Source organism: Pomacea canaliculata, linkage group LG6, assembly GCF_003073045.1.
Source record: "Pomacea canaliculata isolate SZHN2017 linkage group LG6, ASM307304v1, whole genome shotgun sequence".
Taxonomy (NCBI): Eukaryota; Metazoa; Mollusca; class Gastropoda; order Architaenioglossa; family Ampullariidae; genus Pomacea; species Pomacea canaliculata.
In genome coordinates, this window is record NC_037595.1 from 31,205,393 (window position 1) to 31,227,391 (window position 21,999).

The following is a 21,999-nucleotide window of genomic DNA, read 5'->3' on the forward strand; positions in this document are numbered from 1 at the left end:
TTCCAACTTGTTAGTATACGTATACACATAAATATTATATCAACATTATATAAACATTACATCAACATTACATCAATGTTACATCAACATTACATCAACATTACATCAATTCCAACTTGTTAGTATACGTATACACATAAATATTATATCAACATTATATAAACATTACATCAACATTACATCAATGTTACATCAACATTACATCAACATTACATCAATTCCAACTCATTAGTATACGTGACAGGAGACGGCGAACCTGTTGATGCCGATATAGTAACCACGATATGGTTTGTTTGTTGTTTTCTTTCCTTGCAAGGAATTGTTACTACAGAGTTATCTGCTCTGTCTCTCAATATTTCGCAGGATGGGGCTGGTCGTGAGGGGCTGCCCCTGCTGTCTGCAGTGCGCGCGCACACGTGTCCTATCGTCAGGTCATCATTTACTGTTTTTTCGCTTTCTGCTCTGACCTGCTGATGCATCCCTGCCCCCGGCGGATTCCGACGATTTAAATGTGGGAGGTAACTCTGGCAAGATACAGACAGGAAGTTGTAATGTTAAGGACGTGACGTCATTTCCGCCTGTAGTGGAGAAGTAGGAGAGCACACACCGGCCATAAGCAGCACAGCGCTGTGCAGCAGGCAAGACGTGCTGTGCAGCAAACCGTGGCCGTGCAGTGCAGCATGTTGACAGCAAACACTGTCATGGCAGCAGACGACAGGACCTGCAGGACCACAGCCTGGAGTGTTGATGGCGCCTGGCATCAGCGTGTTGATAGTAGTTTGTAGTGACATGCTGCGTGCGTGTGTGAACACGTCACACCCTCATCCTACACACCCTGCTTTATACAGACACAATCCTTCTTCCTTCGCCGTTAGCCGAGGGCTGCAGAAACTTTGCTGTTCCAGTGTTGACGCTCTTTGTTTTGTTGACGAGAACTTGTTTGTTGACAGCAATGGCTGAGGCCGTGTACCCGCCTTCTGGCTGCCAACACTTGTGAGTGTCTCCTGATGTGAAACATGTCACGTGCTTGTTGTCACGTGTTTGTTCTAAGCATCACATTGTGATTGTAAGCATATCACGTGACCAGAACTTTAAAAAATGTTTGCTCGACAAGTTGGTGTTATTAGACTGAGGTGACAGATGAATACTTGGTGTGCACATTGCCAGAGCCCTGAGATAAGAAATAACTGTCACAGGGTCGATGCTCAGCTAGTTCCCCAAGTCCCTGCTTTATTCTTTGCCCCACAGCTGTGTTCTTTGTTCTCTCCATCAAATTAGAAACTTTCAATTATCATTTCCGGTGTTTGTTTCTTACGAGACATTTACAACTCATACAATCTCTCTTGCGCCAATGAACATGGCAGACACCAGGACCGCGGGCTGATTACAGAGAAAAACGATTTGTTTGGTAGTCACAGCCTCGGTGTGAGCTGCACACAGTGTAGTACTGACGAGCCCTACACGCACGTGCACACGCGCACGTACACACAGACGTGCATACACACACATACACGTACGCATCCACACGTACACACACACGTGCACACACACACGGACAGATGGACACGTGAGTGCGTGCACGATGCTGGCGCTACTATCGTCACACGGACGGCCGTGTGAAGAGACTTAACGAAGAGACGGAGGCACACGCACCCTCTCCTCGTGCTAGCCCCTAACGGCCCCTAATTGCACGTGACACGCTGCACGCGCGCTGCCAATAAACCAATCATCGGCCCCTTAACATGTATTCAGATCTGACATCCTCCATGAGAAGCGGACTGGAGGTAAGGGGCTCTGAGACCTGACTTCTTGCCAAATGTTGGCGGTATCAAAGAGTGGCAGGCTGCTGGCTCCACACAATTCTGCAAGTAATGAAGCCGTCCATAGAATTCTGCTCGCAGGCCTCGGCGACTAGTGGCGCCACCAGACGGCTGGTCTGTCAGAAGACAGGAGGAGAAGTCAATTCCTCTTTATCCTCAGATTTTCCTCAAACTTTTCAAGGAGATGCTAACCTGTTCGAACTTCTGAAAGTGTAGCTTCGACCAAAGTGTCTGCAGTTTACAGAGATTTGCATCTGAGGCATTGCTACAATAATGTTTACAAACATTTGTTGTTTACTGTGCTGTCTCTGGAGAAAAACACTTTGTCTATCTTAGCGAGAAGTTGATGTCAATGTTGCTGCTGGGGTTGGAATTACAGGCTAACAACAGCAACTGATGATGGCATTGTAATTACAGGCTAACGACAGCAACTGATGACGTCATTGTAATTACAGGCTAACGACAGCAACTGATGACGTCATTGTAATTACAGGCTAACAACAGCAACTGATGATGTCATTGTAATTACAGGCTAACGACAGCAACTGATGATGGCAGGGCAAGCAGCAAGTCAGCAAAGTGAGGAGTCAGACCAAGGAGAGGGCATACAACCTCCTCCATTACCAAACGAAGCAAGAATTGTGAACACAGAACATTTGGGTTGATGGGTGTAACACGGTAGGTATGTAGATGTCTGCCGCACGTGGCGCATTTGTCTGTCGGCCTCTGTCCCTGTGTGTGTTGATGCTGTGTGTCTGCTATGCTGGTTTGTTTACACATGTGTGTAGGTAAATATATCACACTGCTTGTATGGAGGGAAAGCTGATGCCAGCAAACAGTGATGGAATAATCACAGACGCTGGAGTCAATACTCAGTCAAACAATTCAGACAACACGAGCAGAAGGTCGACTCAATCAAGTGGTGTACAGTATCCGTGTAATGGAATCGTGATGTAATCAACTCATCCCACGGAAAGCAAGTGAGAAAGTCCATTATTGTTCATACACATTACTGGTTCATACACAACATGCAGTGCGGCAGGGTGGACAGTGGTTGGAGGACAGGTCTTCTGACGAAGAACCAGGACACCTCCCCCTTGGCCAGCAGCTGTGAGATCGAATACTCAGACATAAAGAACTGAGACAATATTTGCGTCCTCCAGCTGAATGATAGGTAAAGACATCCTCTGATGTCGGCCACACTTGGCACGACCATTACAAGTGGGAGCTGGTGTGTTCGAGGCTTAGGGTGGCAATCTGCAAGCCATTGAGTGGACTGGGAGCATTCACAGGACCAAACGCTTGTCTGACTCCGCGCCTGTCCAGGGCGGGGGATCGATCTCTCACGCCCGTCAGTGTACCGGCTCTCCCAAACTCTAATCTTTCACAAAAATCGCTGCGAATTTTTGACTTGTCCTCAATCCCCGAGTGCTCTCCGTGACTTCAAAAGCAATGAGTTTTTGATCCTCCCACAAACGCTGTAATTCATTTAAAATGCAGAGGCGTGTCAGACACTGGGCGGGCGGCAGAGCTGGCGGGGGTGGCATTGGGGGGAAGCCGCAGTTTTCGCTTGTTCTCAAAGCAGACATCAAGCATCGGAGGTTTTTCTTGGTCACGTGTGGAGCACGCCGCGCGAGATCCCCGAGCCTGCTGTCACGGCAACGTCTGCCTCCGGCCCTTTTAAGCAGATTGGGTGTTGAGTGGGTACAAACCTTTACACCTCCACCGTCCTCACCATCTGAATAAATCATGCGGTCGTTGAGCTGCGAACAAATGGCTGAGCTGCTGTTAAGGAGGACTGATCGCTAAACGAACCATGTCTCCACGTCACCTGAGCCGCTGCTGCACGAATATGTCGATGTCACGTGATCTGTCGCTCTTTCTTTTTTTTTTCCCTGACATCGCCAGGTTCTTCAGAACAAAAGTGTCCAGAAAAGCACTAAAATCAAGAACAGAACCGAAAGAATGATGGAGAGAACAGTTGGACGAACTGTGAATCAAGAAGAGAAAACTTTCATCTTTTCTCACATCCATGATGTTACAGCCACATGAAGACAAGTTGATGTCAACTTTACATAAGCATCACCGCCATCCCTGTAACCTACAGGTTGCTCGTACGACAGATTTATGTCATCTCCACGAGGTCATAAACGTTGTTAAGGTTGTGTGTAGGCGGGAGGGTCAGGCGCTGGGGCGACCACTCAGCCCAGCAAAGGGGCGTAACTGCGCATCTTTATGACAAATAAAAGCGACAACGTCTGCATTTCTCGTTAGGGTGAGGGTGCCAGAGTGCGGTGCCCACCACCACTACTGCCAACCCTGGCTTCCAGTCGCTAATGACACCTGGGGCTGGGTGCAAGTCGATGGTTCCGTTAGTCCACAACGATGGCTGCACAAGGACTGAAGAAAGGGAGGTACATACGGGTGCTCTGTACCCTCCCCAGCTGTCAATGTGTACCCGTTGTGCTATCGGGTGTCACGTGGGGGCAGTTGGGGACGTGTCACCACGAGATAAGATGAGGAAGACTGAAGGTTGTATGAAGCCCTGACGTCTGCTGAGTACAGATGGCGCTGGTGTTGCTGACTCAACTGTCGTCAGATCCTGCGGTCAGTGTCGACAGGTGCCAGCCTCTTGTAGTTTGTATTTTACATGGTGAACAACAAAGACACAAATCATAGTGTCAAATGTCAAGCTACTTTTATTAATCAAACAAAACGTAAAGATCAAAAAGAAACACTGAGTTCAGTAATGGATTTGTCCTGATTATTTAAAAAACCTAATTATCCCAAAGAAACTAATGGCGATGTTAGAAAGTAATTCCACTTAGTTGTCTGGAACAGTCACAAACCCTCGTTGACACAGTGTCCTCCTGACACTCTACTGCTACTGCTACTCAAATTAATACCGTGCTGTGGTTACAGACAAAAGTAGCTTCTGGGAACGATACTTACATACTTATAATAAGTGACATGACTGTGTCGTCACTCATCCCACAACAGGAATTTCCCACAACAGGAATATTCTGTAGGAATTACCTCATACAATGGTAGTTGTGAGCAAGTGGCTTACATGGTGATTATCTAGTGAAATATCACATGTTTCTTCAATTAAAATACAAAATAATTTCTATGCAGTTATAAAACGGTATCTTACTCTATATTTATCTCCTGTATATGTACTCTGTGTGTAAAAGATTAGTTTTAATAAAGGACTTCCTGCCTGATGCCCTCCCCTGACTCAGAGACCAAGGATGCAGTCGAGCCCTTCATCCGCAGAGATTGACTGAGGGCGAGGTGAGCACAACAACTGAACATCGTAAAGGAAGGATGGCAGAAAGAGTCAGAGAGAAACTGGCAGAGAAATGGAGGGAGGGTGTAAACAGCCTGCGCTACCTCTAAAGGAGGAGGATGACACAAGCATGGTGGAATCTGAGTGAAGATTAACGGAGGAAACAACGGAGGGTCTGAAAACATCAAGTAGGTAACAAGAGACAGCCAAGACTCTCGGGTGGTTTGTTCCAAGGCTGTCACAAGATGCTGCCTTTGCCGGTAACATCAGAAATATGAAAAACAAGACTGATGGACATTATGGGGGCACTGTGAACATTTCAACCAGGAATCTTTCCGACACAAAAGGTAAGGAAACAAGATGTTAAGGCCCAGATGACAGAGGACACGAGATGGTGACCATGTGCATGACAATCAACTCCGGATTTTGTGTTCCGGCTCTTCCGCCAGTCTCCTGGATTTTTAGTTGGAAGAAAACAGAGAAAGCTGAATATTCTTTTGTCTTCAAAGGTCTTCTGATAATGCCGCTCGAACTGTCTTCTGTAGGCGAAAAGGAGGTGAAATGGCTGCGTAACTACAGGAACGCCACGCTGGAGGCCCTTGTCCATGTCTCCATGTATCATTGTCTTCAGGTCTTCAGGTCTTCATGTCTTCAGTCTTCTTGTCTTCCTGTCTTCATGTCCCCATGTCTCCATGTCTTATTGTCTTCAGGTCCTCATGTCTTCATGTCTCTAACTGTCAGTTATGCTTGAGTTATGTCACAAGTTATGCTTGACACAGTCCATGTTGTACTGTTGACAGTTGCTCCATGCTCTCCTGGCGCTGATCCTGATTACAATTCTATTGACCACGCCTCCCATTGAGTCTCTCCGTGTATCTGTGTGAAAACACATCCAGAGAAGACCATTTCCATGCTCATTCATCCAATCTCTACCCTTTCATTCTGTATTCAAGTCTTCATTTCGCTTGTTTCAGACATGTTTGCGACTGGACTAAACATGAACATGTTGTCGGCTTGTCCTTATCCCTCTAATCCTCAGCTAAAGACGAAAATGAAATCTCCTGTTGAGATAAAGAAACGGTTTCGACTCGACTGGACACTGGACATAGTTTCTCACAGCTTTCTTTTTCAGAAACAGGTTGTCTGCGATGCACCATGAACCTCTGTGTGGGCTGTTGAGCCTGTTCTTGTTACTTGTACAGAAATAGGAATTTGTAATCCGCTGACACACTAATAAAATATTTTTTGAAACACTCCGCTAAATTGTGGCCGCATTGTGGTCCATGCTGTGGTCCTCTGTCTGATGTACAGACCATGCCATTGTCTACATGTTGTGTAGAGATGGCTGATGGTAGATGTGCCTGGTGTCACCTGCACCTCGCTCCTTGCCAGAGATGTTTATCTTCCTCCGTGCAGGGATGGGCTCTGCTCTCAGTGTTCCCCCAAAACTTCAAAAGATGTTTTCCGACAAATCATTTTGTACTGGGCTGCATTTAGTTCTACACATCGCCGGTAGCACTCGCAGCTTTGCTGAGGTCAACTTCACAGGAAAGTCCGGTGGTGGAGGGAAGGAAGGGAGAGTAAATATTGACAAATTAAATATTGAAGACAAGAAACCTAAAGGACGAACTTTGGAAACTCAATTCAGGTTCGGAAAAGTTTGTTGGTTCAGCAAGGCTGAGATCATGTACATGCTGATGGCATTTGTTGTCTTGTCAACACGAGGAGCTGACAGGACTCACAAGGAACCGTTGGTCCTCTACACCAGCTGTGTTTTTGTTTGTACATCCGCTTTTAGTCTGCCTTTGATGTTGAGGTGCGGAGCTATATGCACAAATATTATAATACAGCATCCTCATTTACTATATTTTCGAAACATTCGAGAATTCCACTATGTAGGATGTGTTTAAGGTCCTGACTCACCAGTCAGCTGGACCTTTAAGAACTCAAATCCACTCATCCATCGACTCTATAGGATGGAGTGAGCGTTCAAGAGTTGGTTGTATTGGTTAAGGTGAAAGGTTAAGGGCAAGACAATGTCCTGTCGCCAACAGCAACCTCCCAATGAGCAACACAAGGAGGGGTGGGTACACAGACCAGTTCTGCAGCTTCTGTCGGTCGGGTTTGTCATAGCAACAAACAAACCTCTGGATGTGAGTGAAGCATACTGAATGCCGCACACAGACTTTTCACTGGGTCTGAATGATGGATAGAGAATAGTAGGCCGACCCTTATTCAGTCTGAAAGAGGCATTGAAGGCATCCTCCTTTGACAGAAAGAGTTAAGGACGGAGGACAGTCTCGCCGGAGTTTAATGGACGGACTCCAGGGACCGATGTCTGTCAGGAGCTGTTCAAACACCAGCAGCCGCCAAGCTTTGTGACAACAGCTCTGGGCATCGAGAATGTTTTACATCCTGAAACTTTAATAACCACCGCCACAGCCACAGAGAGCTTTTCACAGACCTTTGTCAGCTTGTAAACACAAACAAACAACTTCTCCCTTCAAGCATCACGCTTCACTGAGTCTTTTAGAGCTGTCCTTGCCTTTCAAACTTGACTCATTCAGAACTCAGAACTCAGACAGTCGTCAAAGCCAGTAGAGAGCAAAGGTCAGACGTGGAGCTTGAGCATGCTGCTGACTATTACAGGCCTGCTGAGGGCAGACCAACGGACACCTGATGTTTGGCGAAGTATAACATGTACAAAACAAAACATGTACAAAGTATCACATGTACAAAGTATAACATGTACAAAACAGTGTAGGGCTAGAACATGTACAGTGTTTATATGTAACGTGTACAAACAGTCTTTATTTGGAGCACTGTGTTTACAGGTAACGTGTACAGTGTTTACAGGTAACGTGTACAGTGTTTACAGGTAACATGTACAGTGTTTATATGTAACGTGTACAACCAGTATTTACACATTACACGTGCAAACAATGCTCACATCTAACGTGTACAGTGTTTACATGTAACATGTACAGTGTTTATATGTAACATGTACAGCTACTATTTACACATTACACGTGCAAACAATGCTCACGTGTAACATGTACAGTGTTTATATATATCTTGTAAAACGGTGTTTACAGTTGTGTACACATTGTTTACATGTCTCTGTCACTGGCAGACACAGTCATGTCACTAACGACTTGCTGTAACAGTCAACAAATGTTTGTTGTCAGAAGATGGCAATAGAATAACAATGGAGGACGGCTACCTGTGCTTATCTTCAACCTTCGATGCTGGGCGGATGGAGGCTGTGGTGAGGATGACGGGTAGCGGGGTAGGGGGAGGGGGAGGTGTAAGAGCGGTGTGATGTTTACAGGACAGGCTCACAGCACTTTGCCCTGACAACAACAACAAGGACCTCACCACCTTGTCGTGCTGCCTCACTGTACAGGTGTGTGAGGTGTGTGAGGCTCAAGCTGCAAATTGCAGTTGCGGCAGCTGACAGAAGGCAGCAGTGTCCTCAGGTGGCCTGTCTCCTGGCTGCTCCCCACTAACCCCAGTGGTAACCACGGGGATTGCATGTGTGCAGGTCAGCTATTTCTTTTGAGTCAAATACACAATAATAAACAATAATAAACATCGCAACGATCCTTGATTTTATATTGTGTACTTTTTCTGTAACATGTAATTACGTGTACACAAAGTGTAACATAGTTTTACTTAATTGTGTGTAGATGTTTGTGAAAACATTCTTATGTAATGTAATGTTACCCAAACACGTGGTTACTTATCTTTATTATATTTATTTTTATAATATTTATAGAGAGAGACTTTTCTCACCACTGAAGGCGGACACAAAGAGCAGTTACACATCGTAGAAGGTGTGCAACATACACTTTGAGCATCGAAACACTTTGGGATCATCATCTTCTACAGAGAGTAGACAACAGGTGTTACATCTACATAGAGGAGTACACAACAGGTGTTACATCTACTGAGAGGAGTACACAACAGGTGTTACATCTACTGAGAGGAGTACACAACAGGTGTTACATCTACTGAGAGGAGTACACAACAGGTGTTACATCTACATAGAGTACACAACAGGTGTTACATCTACTGAGAGGAGTACACAACAGGTGTTACATCTACTGAGAGGAGTACACAACAGGTGTTATATGTACTGAGAGGAGTACACAACAGGTGTTACATCTACAGATGTACACAACAGGTGTCACCCGAGTGTACTAGTATCGCTGTGTATAGTTATTGTCTACATCTTCATGTCAATAGTATAGTAGTACAACATACTGTCAGCATCAAATAATATGATAAAGTTTACATAATGCAAGGTTGGCTCTTGTGTTTATAAGTATTTTCTAAACACATCACGAATAGTTTACATGTTGTAAGCTGTGTAATGCTAAAAACCAAAATTCGCTCCATTTCCTGTTTGAAACAAGTTCCTACACGTGGGCCAGTCAACATTTGCTAGATACCGTGCTCCCTCCTTGCGAAAAGACTGATTTCACGGCATGAGTACTTCTTTCTCTCTCTCTCATGCACACTCACACACTCACACAAACACAATGTGTGTGCAAAAGCAAGCACATGGAGGTATCTTCTTTGCATGCTTTCTTACATTCACTTTCCCTCCGCAAATTCTCATCCCAAACTCTCGATTTCACAGAGTTGTCAGTTTGTAAAGTAGAGACATAAGTGAATGATATCACTTACAGACATTCAGTTTTTACTTTACAGACATAAGTGAATGATATCAGTCTGTAAAGTAGAGAGCCTAGTGAAGGAGTAGTCTGTGAAATAACAACTCTAGTAAAGCTCAGCAAAGAAAAGCCCGACATGAACTCGAGATTGCTCCAGATGTTTGTACCGAGTGTTCAGCATACACACCTAAGTCTTACCTACACCTCTATAATAAATAAGAATACATTTATTTATTATTTATTATTATTTATTATCTACACCTCCTCCAGCTATAAAGGCAGATTTCAGTGGGTCAAGATGTAATAGTAGGACTTATGTCCGGCGTTTGTCCACACGGATGCTGTTTGACAAACAAGTACGCTGTCAAGTACAGGTGACCCTCACTGACAGGTGACCCTGACTGACAGTTGACCCTGACTGACAGGTGACCCTGACTGACAGGTGACCCTCACTGACAGGTGACCCTCACTGACAGGTGACCCTCACTGACAGGTGAACACGAGACCTCAGTCCTGCAACACAACGACGGCCATCATCTCCTAGACAACCATGCTGTACTCACCCGATGGACTGAACATTGCAAAGATGTCACAGGGACTGGATGGTCAGGCAGCGCAGGTGAGGTGATCGCCGCCCTCACGAGAAGCTGGCCTCCCAAAGTGGAGATCTCCAACACCTCACCCAACACCCGTTTAAAAAGGGTCAGAGGGCGACTTTACCTGAACCTTAGAGAGTAGAACAGACAGGTACGCTTGTCTTTAAGGTCAAGTTTCCTCTCGGAGTCCAATTCCTTCCTTCCTGCCTCTTTTCCGCCTACTTTTCCAATGAAAAGCTGAGAGTCGAGGTCAGATGTCAGCGTTTCTTTGAGAAATTTGAGGTTGTCGACATGGAGGGTAGCCAACGACAGGAAGAGTGAAGAAGGTGCTCACGACTGTGCGCAGTCATTGACCCCGCCATTGCGTTAGTCGCTCGCTTTGGGGATGAGAAAAATGCAGTAGACCGTGAGAGTACCCGTATGAATGCAGTAGACTGTGAGAGTACCCGTATGAATGCAGTAGACCTTGAGAGTACCCGTATGAATGCAGTAGACCTTGAGAGTACCCGTATAAATGCAGTAGACCTTGAGAGTACCCGTATAAATGCAGTAGACCGTGAGAGTACCCGTATGAATGCAGTAGACCTTGAGAGTACCCGTATGAATGCAGTAGACCTTGAGAGTACCCGTATGAATGCAGTAGACCTTGAGAGTACCCGTATAAATGCAGTAGACCTTGAGAGTACCCGTATGAAGACAGTAGTTTCGCTACCCTGGCGGTTTGTACGTCAGTTTACTGCTGTGTTGTGACTGTCAGTAGTTTAAAGGTTTCGCTCCAATCCCAGGCAACAGCTTTTGTGGAATTTTGGTCAGCGAGCACACGGTGTCTGCTCGTGCTTCAGGTGAATTGATTGCCGGCACGTGATACCTGTGAGACATGCACGTGATACCTGTGAGACATGCACGTGATACCTGTGCGAGATGCGCGCGCCGAGGACTCTGTGTGACGAGGTGACGAGGTGACGAGGACTATGTGTGACGAGGACTATGTGTGACAAGGTGACGAGGACTCTGTGTGACGAGGACTCTGTGTGACGAGGTGACGAGGACTCTGTGTGACGAGCTACTGAAGGCCCCGGACAGCCTCTTGCAGTCTGTTGTGTTTGAGAGAAAAGACTTGTAGGGAGGCGGGCCTGACACCGCGGACTGTGGGTTCTACTCAATGTTTATTGTCTCCCTACTTTGATGTGTGTCCGTGCCACCCTTTGCCTGTTGTCTGGCTTTATGGCCGGCGCTGGTCTTCATGCCAGGGTGGCATTCTGCGTGAGGAGGTGACTGCACTTTATGTCTGTGTCTTGTCTTGTGAATTTGAAATAATGTTTGTCTGCTTCTGTACTAGTGTTTCAGTGTTGCCTCAGGTTGTCTGAAGCCGTGTGCTGTCTCGTGCTCTTGTTTATGTTTATTCCACTGGCTCAGTAGTCTCTTGTAGCAGGAACATGTAGCGTGTGAGTAGTGAGTAGTCGTCAACTACAAACATATTGTTTATAAAACAGTTCACTTATTTTAAGAACACCTCGCATGTGTTTTGTAAACAGTATCCTATATTCTGGAAGAGAATCTGACTGCCGACATAAAGATGAGTCTTTCAAGTCGTCCAGTCCTCCGTGGGGGGCACAGAGTCTGTCCTGTCTCTAGACAAAGTTCGTTGCATCTCAGAGTGTGACGAGGTCCTACAGGGCAAACACAAGAGGCTGGCCGGAGGACAAGTGAACTCTTAAGTCATTCATTGCATGAAGAAAGGAGCCTAAGCTCTGCTGTTCCTCCGCCATTATTTGCGTAGTGAGTACCCGGAGTACCTGGAGTACCCGGAGTGCACACTTACAGGACCACCCAGTGGGTACATCGGGGAGGTTTTCTCTCAGGGGCTGGGCAAACCTCATCTTAATTCTGCTCCCAAGCTGAACGCACTAGCCAACAGACCACAAGCCTCCCCGCCTTCCCCTTCTTCCCCCTCCCAGCGGATTGTGTGCGGACAAGAACAGTCACGTGACTGGGGGCGCAATGGCCGACTACGGAAACATTTGACATTAGAGATCGAATCTCTCGATGGCAAGAAGAACCGCCCTGATTTCTTTCTTTGAAGTTTGTCAGGACATCGACTGAAACAGAAGCTGTTCGTCAGATGACTGAGGCGAGGCTGTGGAATGTTTTCACGAGAGCCAGACACTGAGACAGCCTTCACCGTGAACTCTTGTGTCAACCACGCACAGCGCGTACACGCACGCGAACACATAAACACACACACACAGCACTGTGCATGCCACTGTGAGCTCCGCCACAGACGAACAACCAAATGTCTTATGATAATAACATGCAGAAAGAAAGCAAGAAAGAAAGACAAGATGAAAGCAAAGCTCACCATTTCATAGGAGACCCCCGGTGCCACAAACTCCGGAGTGACAGAGTGGTATCCGATGCCGCTGAGGACCAACAGAAGCAATGGCCACACTGTCAGCTCCTTGCAACGAGACATTTTCTCAACACACTTGTTGACTTGTTTTACTGTGACCATCGTGCTGCCATTCCTTCCAGCCTCTCGCACTTTTTCCAAATATTCCTTGTGACAAATGGCGGCATGAGCAGTCGCCCTGGATGATTTCTTGTCCCTCTGTCTCCACGGCAACGCGGCTCCCGCCAAAGGGTGGATGGGCTGCTGAAAACAGTAAAAACATGTAAGTTAGTCCAGTCTTACAGGCAAAGAACAGCTGATGACGGAGATAAATCGTCAGAAACTTGTTAAGAATTCATGAAGTGGAGGATTTTATTTGATGTGATCGTCTTTTTAAAGTTTTTATTCAAATATGTTTTCTGATTTTATCGGTGTTGAAGACATCTGTTTCTGTCACCGTTGCCTGTTTGTGTCACTACTATTATATTTATATAATTTTACAGCACAATTCAATGTCACACCTTAAGCACGTGGGTTAAAGGTCAACTGAAGATGACAGAGACCACGGTTGTGCCCTCGACTCATTGCATTTCCATGAGATATAGTTTCTATTTTAGCCTGTTTATTTTGTTTTAAGCAAAATGTTGTCAAACTCTCCTTCCTTCATTAAACTTAGCAATGCCTTATTAAAGTCGTGTAGGATACGACTGGCTGCTTCATCAAAACACTTCTGTTCTCCTGACTGCAACCTTCACTGAGGCTCGTGTAGCACCAGTCCACACAAATATTTCACGGCCACAGGTTTCACTGTCACCACGAGCTTGTCAGGACCAAACTCAGGCGACATGTGGAGCTCACCAGGCATGTGTGGACTCCGTGAAATAACATTAGAAGCTTTGCATTGTGTAAACAAAGATGTTGACACCACAGCATCACGTGTCCCACCACATTCTGTGCCAGAAATATCTGTACATCAGGTGAAAGCCTGCGACAGTGAGACCATTGGCAATAAAAGGTTAAAGTTCATTACAGACGTGTACTAAGTATTGTCCAAACTCACATATCACAGTAGCAGCTGAGGTTTGATTGCACTGACTGGCTGAACAGCTGAGCTTCATTCAGTGTTGGCTGCCATCTTCTCTAATAAGTCATCACAATGCCAGACACTGTCAGACTGTTGTACTGAAATCACTAAAACAACTAACTGTGTTCACCTAGCGGTCTCATCACCTCCAGGATGCAGTCTTCCAACATAGAGATACCAGTACACCATTGTAAATGTCATTTTCTGTATAATGGATAATATACAGTAGTGTATGCTCCTGTCAAAACATCATTCTCCGTTTGTCAGGTCCTTGACATACATTAAACTGTCATGTTATCAAAGTCCACCTTCACCTGGTGTACAAAGTGGGAGATGTCTATGTGGACTACGATTACAACCTACCAGACGAGTGGTTAGCTGATTCACCGACTGAAACCTGTACACTGACACACAAAGTCTCTAGAACTACTGTGACATGAAATTCATCACAAAATGTCTGAAATCACTGACACTGTGATTAGCCAGGCAGTCCTCCAATGTTACACCATAAACATGCGCCAAGGGAATGAGAGAGGAGGTTCAAACTCGTTGTGAAAGTGTTTTAGAGAATCTGACGATGGATGCTTGTGACCAGAGTACGAGGCTTGTAAAAGGTTTGTCACAACATAAATATTGTAATATTACTGTATATCACACACATACACACTTCTGTGTTATCACTAACAGAGGATGTTTCACACAAATGTTTTATGTTTGCATCCTTTGACTACTGTAGTACTATGGCAGGTGTGTGACCTGTAGCATTGTATTGTATTGTAATACAATATTGTAATACCTTGGTACTGTAGTACTATGGCAGGTGTGTGACAGGTAGCATTGTATTGTATTGTAATACAATATTGTAATACCTTGGTACTGTAGTACTATGGCGGGTGTGTGACAGGTAGTATTGTATTGTATTGTAATACTTGGGTACTGTAGTACTATGGCAGGTGTGTGACAGGTAGTATTGTATTGTATTGTAATACAATATTGTAATACCTTGGTACTGTAGTACTATGGCAGGTGTGTGACATGTAGCATTGTATTGTAATACCTTGGTACTGTAGTACTATGACAGGTTGTGTGACAGGTAGTATTGTATTGTATTGTAATACAATATGTATACCTTGGTACTGTAGTACTATGACAGGTGTGTGACATGTAGCATTGTATTGTAATACCTTGGTACTGTAGTACTATGACAGGTGTGTGACATGTAGCATTGTATTGTAATACCTTGGTACTGTAGTACTATGGCAGGTGTGTGACAGGTAGTATTGTAATACAATATTGTAATACCTTGGTACTGTAGTACTATGGCAGGTGTGTGACATGTAGCATTGTATTGTAATACCTTGGTACTGTAGTACTATGACAGGTGTGTGACAGGTAGTATTGTATTGTATACCTTGGTACTGTAGTACTATGGCAGGTGTGTGACATGTAGCATTGTATTGTAATACCTTGGTACTGGTAGTACTATGGCAGGTGTGTGACAGGTAGTATTGTAATACAATATTGTAATACCTTGGTACTGTAGTACTATGGCAGGTGTGTGACATGTAGCATTGTATTGTAATACCTTGGTACTGTAGTACTATGGCAGGTGTGTGACAGGTAGTATTGTAATACAATATTGTAATACCTTGGTACTGTAGTACTATGGCGGGTGTGTGAACTGTAGCATTGTATTGTATTGTAATACTTGGGTACTGTAGTACTATGACAGGTGTGTGACAGGTAGTATTGTATTGTATTGTAATACAATATTGTAATACCTTGGTACTGTAGTACTATGACAGGTGTGTGACATGTAGCATTGTATTGTAATACCTTGGTACTGTAGTACTATGACAGGTGTGTGACATGTAGCATTGTATTGTAATACCTTGGTACTGTAGTACTATGGCAGGTGTGTGACAGGTAGTATTGTAATACAATATTGTAATACCTTGGTACTGTAGTACTATGGCAGGTGTGTGACATGTAGCATTGTATTGTAATACCTTGGTACTGTAGTACTATGACAGGTGTGTGACAGGTAGTATTGTAATACAATATTGTAATACCTTGGTACTGTAGTACTATGGCAGGTGTGTGACATGTAGCATTGTATTGTAATACCTTGGTACTGTAGTACTATGGCAGGTGTGTGACAGGTAGTATTGTAATACAATATTGTAATACCTTGGTACTGTAGTACTATGGCAGGTGTGTGACATGTAGCATTGTATTGTAATACCTTGGTACTGTAGTACTATGACAGGTGTGTGACAGGTAGTATTGTATTGTAATACCTTGGTACTGTAGTACTATGGCAGGTGTGTGACAGGTAGTATTGTATTGTAATACCTTGGTACTGTAGTACTATGGCAGGTGTGTGACATATAGTATTGTATTGTATTGTATTGTAATACCTTCGGTACTTGCAGCCTTCAGTACTAACCACCAGGTAACAGCACGCCTACCCACAGACAGTGCCACCCCAAACACATAAGTCTTCTATATGTCTGTACAGTGGCCAACACACATATTGGAGAGTCTACCCGACTATACAGTGGCCAACACACTATACCAGCTCTCCTAAACTAGCACAGGTGTGTAGGCATCCAAGCGAGTTTGGTATCTACAACATCTACAACACAACTACAATAATATCCACAGTTATATCTAACATAATATATGCAACAATATTCATAAAGGAATAAACAGTCGATGGCACACAATGAGCTTTTGATGGAGACTGTTGTGAATGTACGCACTGACTACACTGACTACATGGCACAAATATTTATCGATGGATGGACGGACAGATGGAATGGCCGACGGTAAAGTGATTTCACAGACAAACGCACATTACAGAGAGAGAGAGACTCAGACAGCAACAAGAAAAATAAAGTTTAAGACAGCCACACTGAGATAATAAAGAGACTTACCGAGGGAGAAACAGAGAGAGAGAGAGAAAGGAGAACAAAGATAGCTGCAGTGATAAAGGTAAACAACAACATCAAAGACAAAGTCAGAACAGTGAACATACACGTGTAGAAACATTAGAGCCAAGAGCATGAAGTGGACAGACAGACAAGCAAACAAAATGCAGGGGAGAGAGGAGTGAGAGATACAGAGGTGTAGAGGGAAGTGGAGGACATGAGTCCGCTGATACAAACTCGCAAACAGTTTGAGTCAACAAACTCACCTGTGAGTAAAGGTGTACAATGCTGTCCTTGTTTGTTTGTTGTCTCACTGTCCTCAGCACGGGGTTGTCAGACCCTCCTACACTGCTCTCCTCACTTCTAGTGGCAGCTGCAGGGTTCTGTGTACTCAGCCTCCTCTACCCGGGAGCTGTCCAGAACCTGGACATTTGTTTCCGTTGCTTGGTAACACTTGCCGGCTCGCCACAGCCTCGGCTTCTGGAGACTTTCACTGCTTCACACCTTGTAGTCACCTACACCTGCGTGCTGCCCTTAGTGGCTAGCTGGGTCAGCTCTCAGCTATCCTGGACAAGTGATGTACCCTGATGTACCCTGACTTCAAGGTGAAAAGTTCCTCGCTCAGTCCCGCCGTAAAGCGAACATATTGAAAGATGTCGGGTGTTGGAGGGCAGAACACACGGCCACACAGCCATCATGTCGTGTCACCTCCATCCCGGGGTCACGTCGCTGATGTTGTCCTCTGACACTTGTGCCTCGAGACGGCCCTCTGTACTTACATCAATGGTGTCGTCATCAGGGAAAGTGACTGAAAGTGAGCCTGTGTGCGATGTGAGGAAGCAGGGTGAACACAGTTGTTGCAGCCAGCATCTCACGTGCACCCGAGTGGCGGTGTGCAAAATCAATGGCTGGCGACGTCAGGTACAGGATGACGCTGGACCACATGACGTTTGCTGCTTTTGTATTTTTTTCCCCCGAACATGGCAGGCTCCTCCCACCCGACTACCCGGCCACCCGCAGACGTGAGCTGGCGAGTATCGTTGGCTCGCTGATGCACGAAATCGCGGTGCCATCAAGCCAGCAGCTTTCACTTGCAGCACCACGCTCCCGCCATCATCCCCCCACCCCTGTAACAACCCCTACCCGAGAGTGATGGGCAGAGTGGGGAATGTTGTTGTCAATTCATTCTCCCGGGCTCTGCGATTAACTTCGCATCTTCAGCCACCGAGTCTGGTGACGGGCAGCGTCAGAGCTGGTGCCAGACTCGCCTCGTGCCTCCCGCCTGGACACCAGACCTCGTTGCCCGCGTGACGACAAACGAGGAGGGGGGAAGGGGGATCCAGGTGGTGCGTGTCGGGGGGTGGAGGGAGGGTGGGAAAAAGGGGGATGGGTGAAGGAAGGAAGGTTGATTAGTCTCGAGATCAAACGTGCCGGGAGGGGCAGCGAGCGTGCCGGGAGAGTAGCCTCGCCTGTCGCAGCAGCGGTTGTCGCACGTGCTGGGCCGGGCGCCGGCGGCGGAGTGAAGGCAGACGCCAGCCCCAGCGCCGCTCTGCTGCAGACGCCACGCAGCTAAGATCGAAGTACAAGCGACTGACGTGCTCCCAACAACCGCCCAGCATCCTCCCTGTATCGCCCCATCGTCTGCAGCCCTTCACGCCGCTTGGCCGGACATGCGCACTCAATACACGCGCTGCACGGGGGACAAAGAGAGGCGATACCTGTGTACGGGTGCTGGGTGAGCTCCACACACTCACTGCATTCTCACTACACACTGCACACTATACACTTCACACACATACTACACTCTTCACACACTACACACTTCACACACATACTACACGCGTCACACACTACACATTACTCACTTCATACTACACACTTCCCACTACACACACATACTACACACTACACACTTCACGGAGTGTGTCATTCAGACGACAGTTCCTCGTCGTTTTTACGTGTTTCTGTACCTTGGCCAACACTTGACAAATATTTAATCTTCCAAATAAAGCATAATTACATACTGGTATTTTAGGAATTATTATTTTTAAATCAAGTTAACCCGATCATAAAGAAAAAGTGTCGCACCCGTGTTGCCCCATAAACATACACATCAGCACCCGAGTTCTTCACGATGGTATGGGTACTTCAGTACCTAAGTACATCAGAACATGCGTACCGCACTTATTCTCAAACATTACTTGGGTACTTCAGCACCTGGGTATTTCTCTGTCATTATGTAGGTACTTATTACCTAAATACCTAGCAACCTGTGTACTTGGTCCGTTTTGAAAGGTCATTACTTGGGTACTTCAGTACACCATACCCTGAGTACCTAGCATTTAGCTACATTACCCCGCAATTCCGATACCTCAATACGTCACTAAGTCCCCAGTACCTCAGTACTCCGACACCTCAATACGTAAATAACTGAGTACTCAGTAGCTCAATACCTCACTAAGTACCCAGTACCTGAATATAAGAGTACCTGAGTACCCAGTACCTCAGTACTCCGACACCTCAGTGTGTCAGTACCTCACTACCTCAGTACCTGAATATGACAGTACCTCAGGACTCAGTACCTCAGTACGTCACTGAGTACCCAGTACCTCAGTGTGTCAGTACCTCATTACCTCAGTACCTTAATATGACAGTACCTCAGGACTCAGTACCTCAGTACGTCACTGAGTACCCAGTACCTCAGCACTCCGACACCTCAGTGTGTCAGTACCTGAATATAACAGTACTTGAGGTCTCGGTACCCAGGACACTCACCTCATTCCAAGGTGCAGGTGAGTCGTGGCTGCTTACGTTGAGCACGTGACCAGTGCTGTGTCCAGCTGCACGTGCCAAGGGCGGTCAGCGCAGGACCAGCATCCGCTATATTCAGGTCATCGAAAAACGTAGATTTTTCTTGGCAAGACTGTGACTTTTGTTACCTGTGATTACCTGTGAAGTTTTCATCATGCGTGATTCTAGTTCATCCACCATGGAGTGAGTGAGAAGGATAACACAGACAAGCTCGCTCTCGTCTCCTGTCGTGGAGGAGCCGCCACACCTACATACCTACATACATACCGCCACACCTACATACCTACCTACATACCGCCACACCTACATACCTACATACATACCGCCACACCTACATACCTACATACATACCGCCACACCTACATACCTACATACATACCGCCATACCTACACACACGATGTGTACACACGAGTGGTGATGTCACATCAGCAGAGTAAGAGCAGGACAGTTACATGTCATTATCATAATAACTCAAAATAAATAAACGGTTCTGGTGGCCTCAAATCAAGTTGAGGTTGTGTTTGTCATCACCAACCCGCGCGTGTGGCCGCCGTGTGGAGGAGGAGGGAGACAGGGACACGCAATCTGTTTTCTCTCAAAATATTGCTCCACCTCGGCGCTGAGCTCTCGCCAGGATGATGAATGATTGCGAAGGCAACACGCGTGACCCGTTCCGTGCTCCATTTTGCAAAGCTTTTTACCAGGCAAGATATCTTTCATTTTGCCATCAGCTTTACAAATCACGAGCTCCATCTCACCCTCCACCCTCCTAACCTCCATCCGTGATGCTTCTTCCGTCGGACCTCTGGCGTCTGTGAAGCATGGTGGACATGGTGGACATGAGGCTACAGCTACAGCTACACCATCACGCCTGGCAGAGCAAGGAATCCAGTAGACATGTTCTTTCTTGTGTCTGCAGCTGATGACTGTCACATGTTGCTAGGTGATACTTGCACACATCAGTGGTGTTGCTGCTGCTGTAGGACGGAGCCACGGTGCTGCTGGTGCTGATGGTGCTGGTGCTGCTGGTGCTGATGGTGCTGGTGCTGCTGGTGCTGATGGTGCTGGTGCTGCTGGTGCTGATGGTGCTGATGGTGCTGGTGCTGCTGGTGCTGCTGGTGCTGATGGTGCTGGTGCTGCTGGTGCTGCTGGTGCTGCTGGTGCTGCTGGTGCTGATGGTGCTGGTGCTGCTGGTGCTGATGGTGCTGGTGCTGCTGGTGCTGCTGGTGCTGCTGGTGCTGATTGGTGCTGGTGCTGCTGGTGCTGCTGGTGCTGCTGATGGTGCTGATGTGCTGATGGTGCTGGTGCTGCTGTGCTGATGGTGCTGGTGCTGCTGGTGCTGCTGGTGCTGCTGGTGCTGATGGTGCTGGTGCTGCTGGTGCTGCTGGTGCTGCTGATGGTGCTGATGCTGCTGGTGCTGATGCTGGTGGTGCTGATGCTGGTGGTGCCTGCGTGTGCGTGCCAAGTTCCGATCCACTCGGACATGAGTGGCAGGCGGTCAGGTTCTTTGAAGGCTAGCCTGGTAATCATGAAAATTAACACTTTGCAGCCTCTTAAGCATCGGGACAAGTGGCTGGGTGGGAAGTGTCTAGAGCAGTTCTTACAGGTTGTGGGTGTGTAGACCAGCGGACATGTCTTCCTGTATTCTGTTTGTCCAGACATGTCTTCCTGTATTCTGTTTGTCCAGACATGTCTTCCTGTATTCTGTTTGTGCAGGCCGGACATGTCTTCCTGTATTCTGTTTGTCCAGGACGGACATGTCTTCCTGTATTCTGTTTGTGCAGGCTGGACATGTCTTCCTGTTTTCTGTTTGCTCTGTAGCCCTGGTGCAGTTACACAGTGTTCACGCCACCAAGAATACAAAGAAAAAAGGAGCAGTAGGAAAAGTTAACCACAAGATTTTGTAACCAAAGCAACAGTCAACGGCCAGAATTAACGAGGTAAAGTGTCCTGTAGTCTTCAGGTGGGTGAACGTGTGATTTACCGGTGTGTGGCACGGTATGTGGAGGGTAGAGCCTGACACTCCCCCCCCCAGCCACTTATTGCCCTCCCCTGATGAATGAGGTACTTGGTCCTGCAGCTCAGCTCCGGGAGGTTTTCTAGCTACAGACCCAAGCAGCCTGACACCAGCGTCCATCTGCTGTGATTGGAGTGGACATTCCACCAGACTACAGGTGTGGTGCGGTGTGTCTACAGTCACACGTGCAGGTAGTCACACCTGAGTGGCAAGTGGTGGTTGAAGACAGCCGGGTGATGGCGCTGAGGGATGCTCACCATCGGGCTGTGGGATCTTGTGAGCACTTGGTGTGGGACAGGTAAGTCTCGTGCAGGACATAGACACAGGACATGGATACAGAACATGGATACAGAACATGGATACAGAACATAGACACAGGA

General features: G+C 46.5%; 1 protein-coding gene across 4 annotated transcripts in view; it reads right to left on the reverse strand.

Moving 5' to 3' along the window:
• Positions 1-18,448, reverse strand: part of LOC112566804 — a 30,060-nt gene extending 11,612 nt beyond the window's left edge. Inside the window, exons 1-2 of one of the 4 annotated variants that reach the window (XM_025243171.1) lie at positions 17,057-18,448; positions 12,744-13,034 (exon numbers count right to left, since the gene is read on the reverse strand). In XM_025243171.1, the coding sequence (XP_025098956.1) occupies positions 12,744-12,896 (153 nt within the window). In that variant the 5' untranslated portion in view covers positions 12,897-13,034; positions 17,057-18,448. Of the gene's footprint in view, positions 1-12,743; positions 13,038-13,294; positions 13,768-13,833; positions 14,772-17,056 lie in introns of those variants that run through there. The other 3 variants (XM_025243168.1, XM_025243170.1, XM_025243169.1) reach the window with 3 other exon arrangements.
• Positions 18,449-21,999: the final 3,551 nt, after the last annotated feature.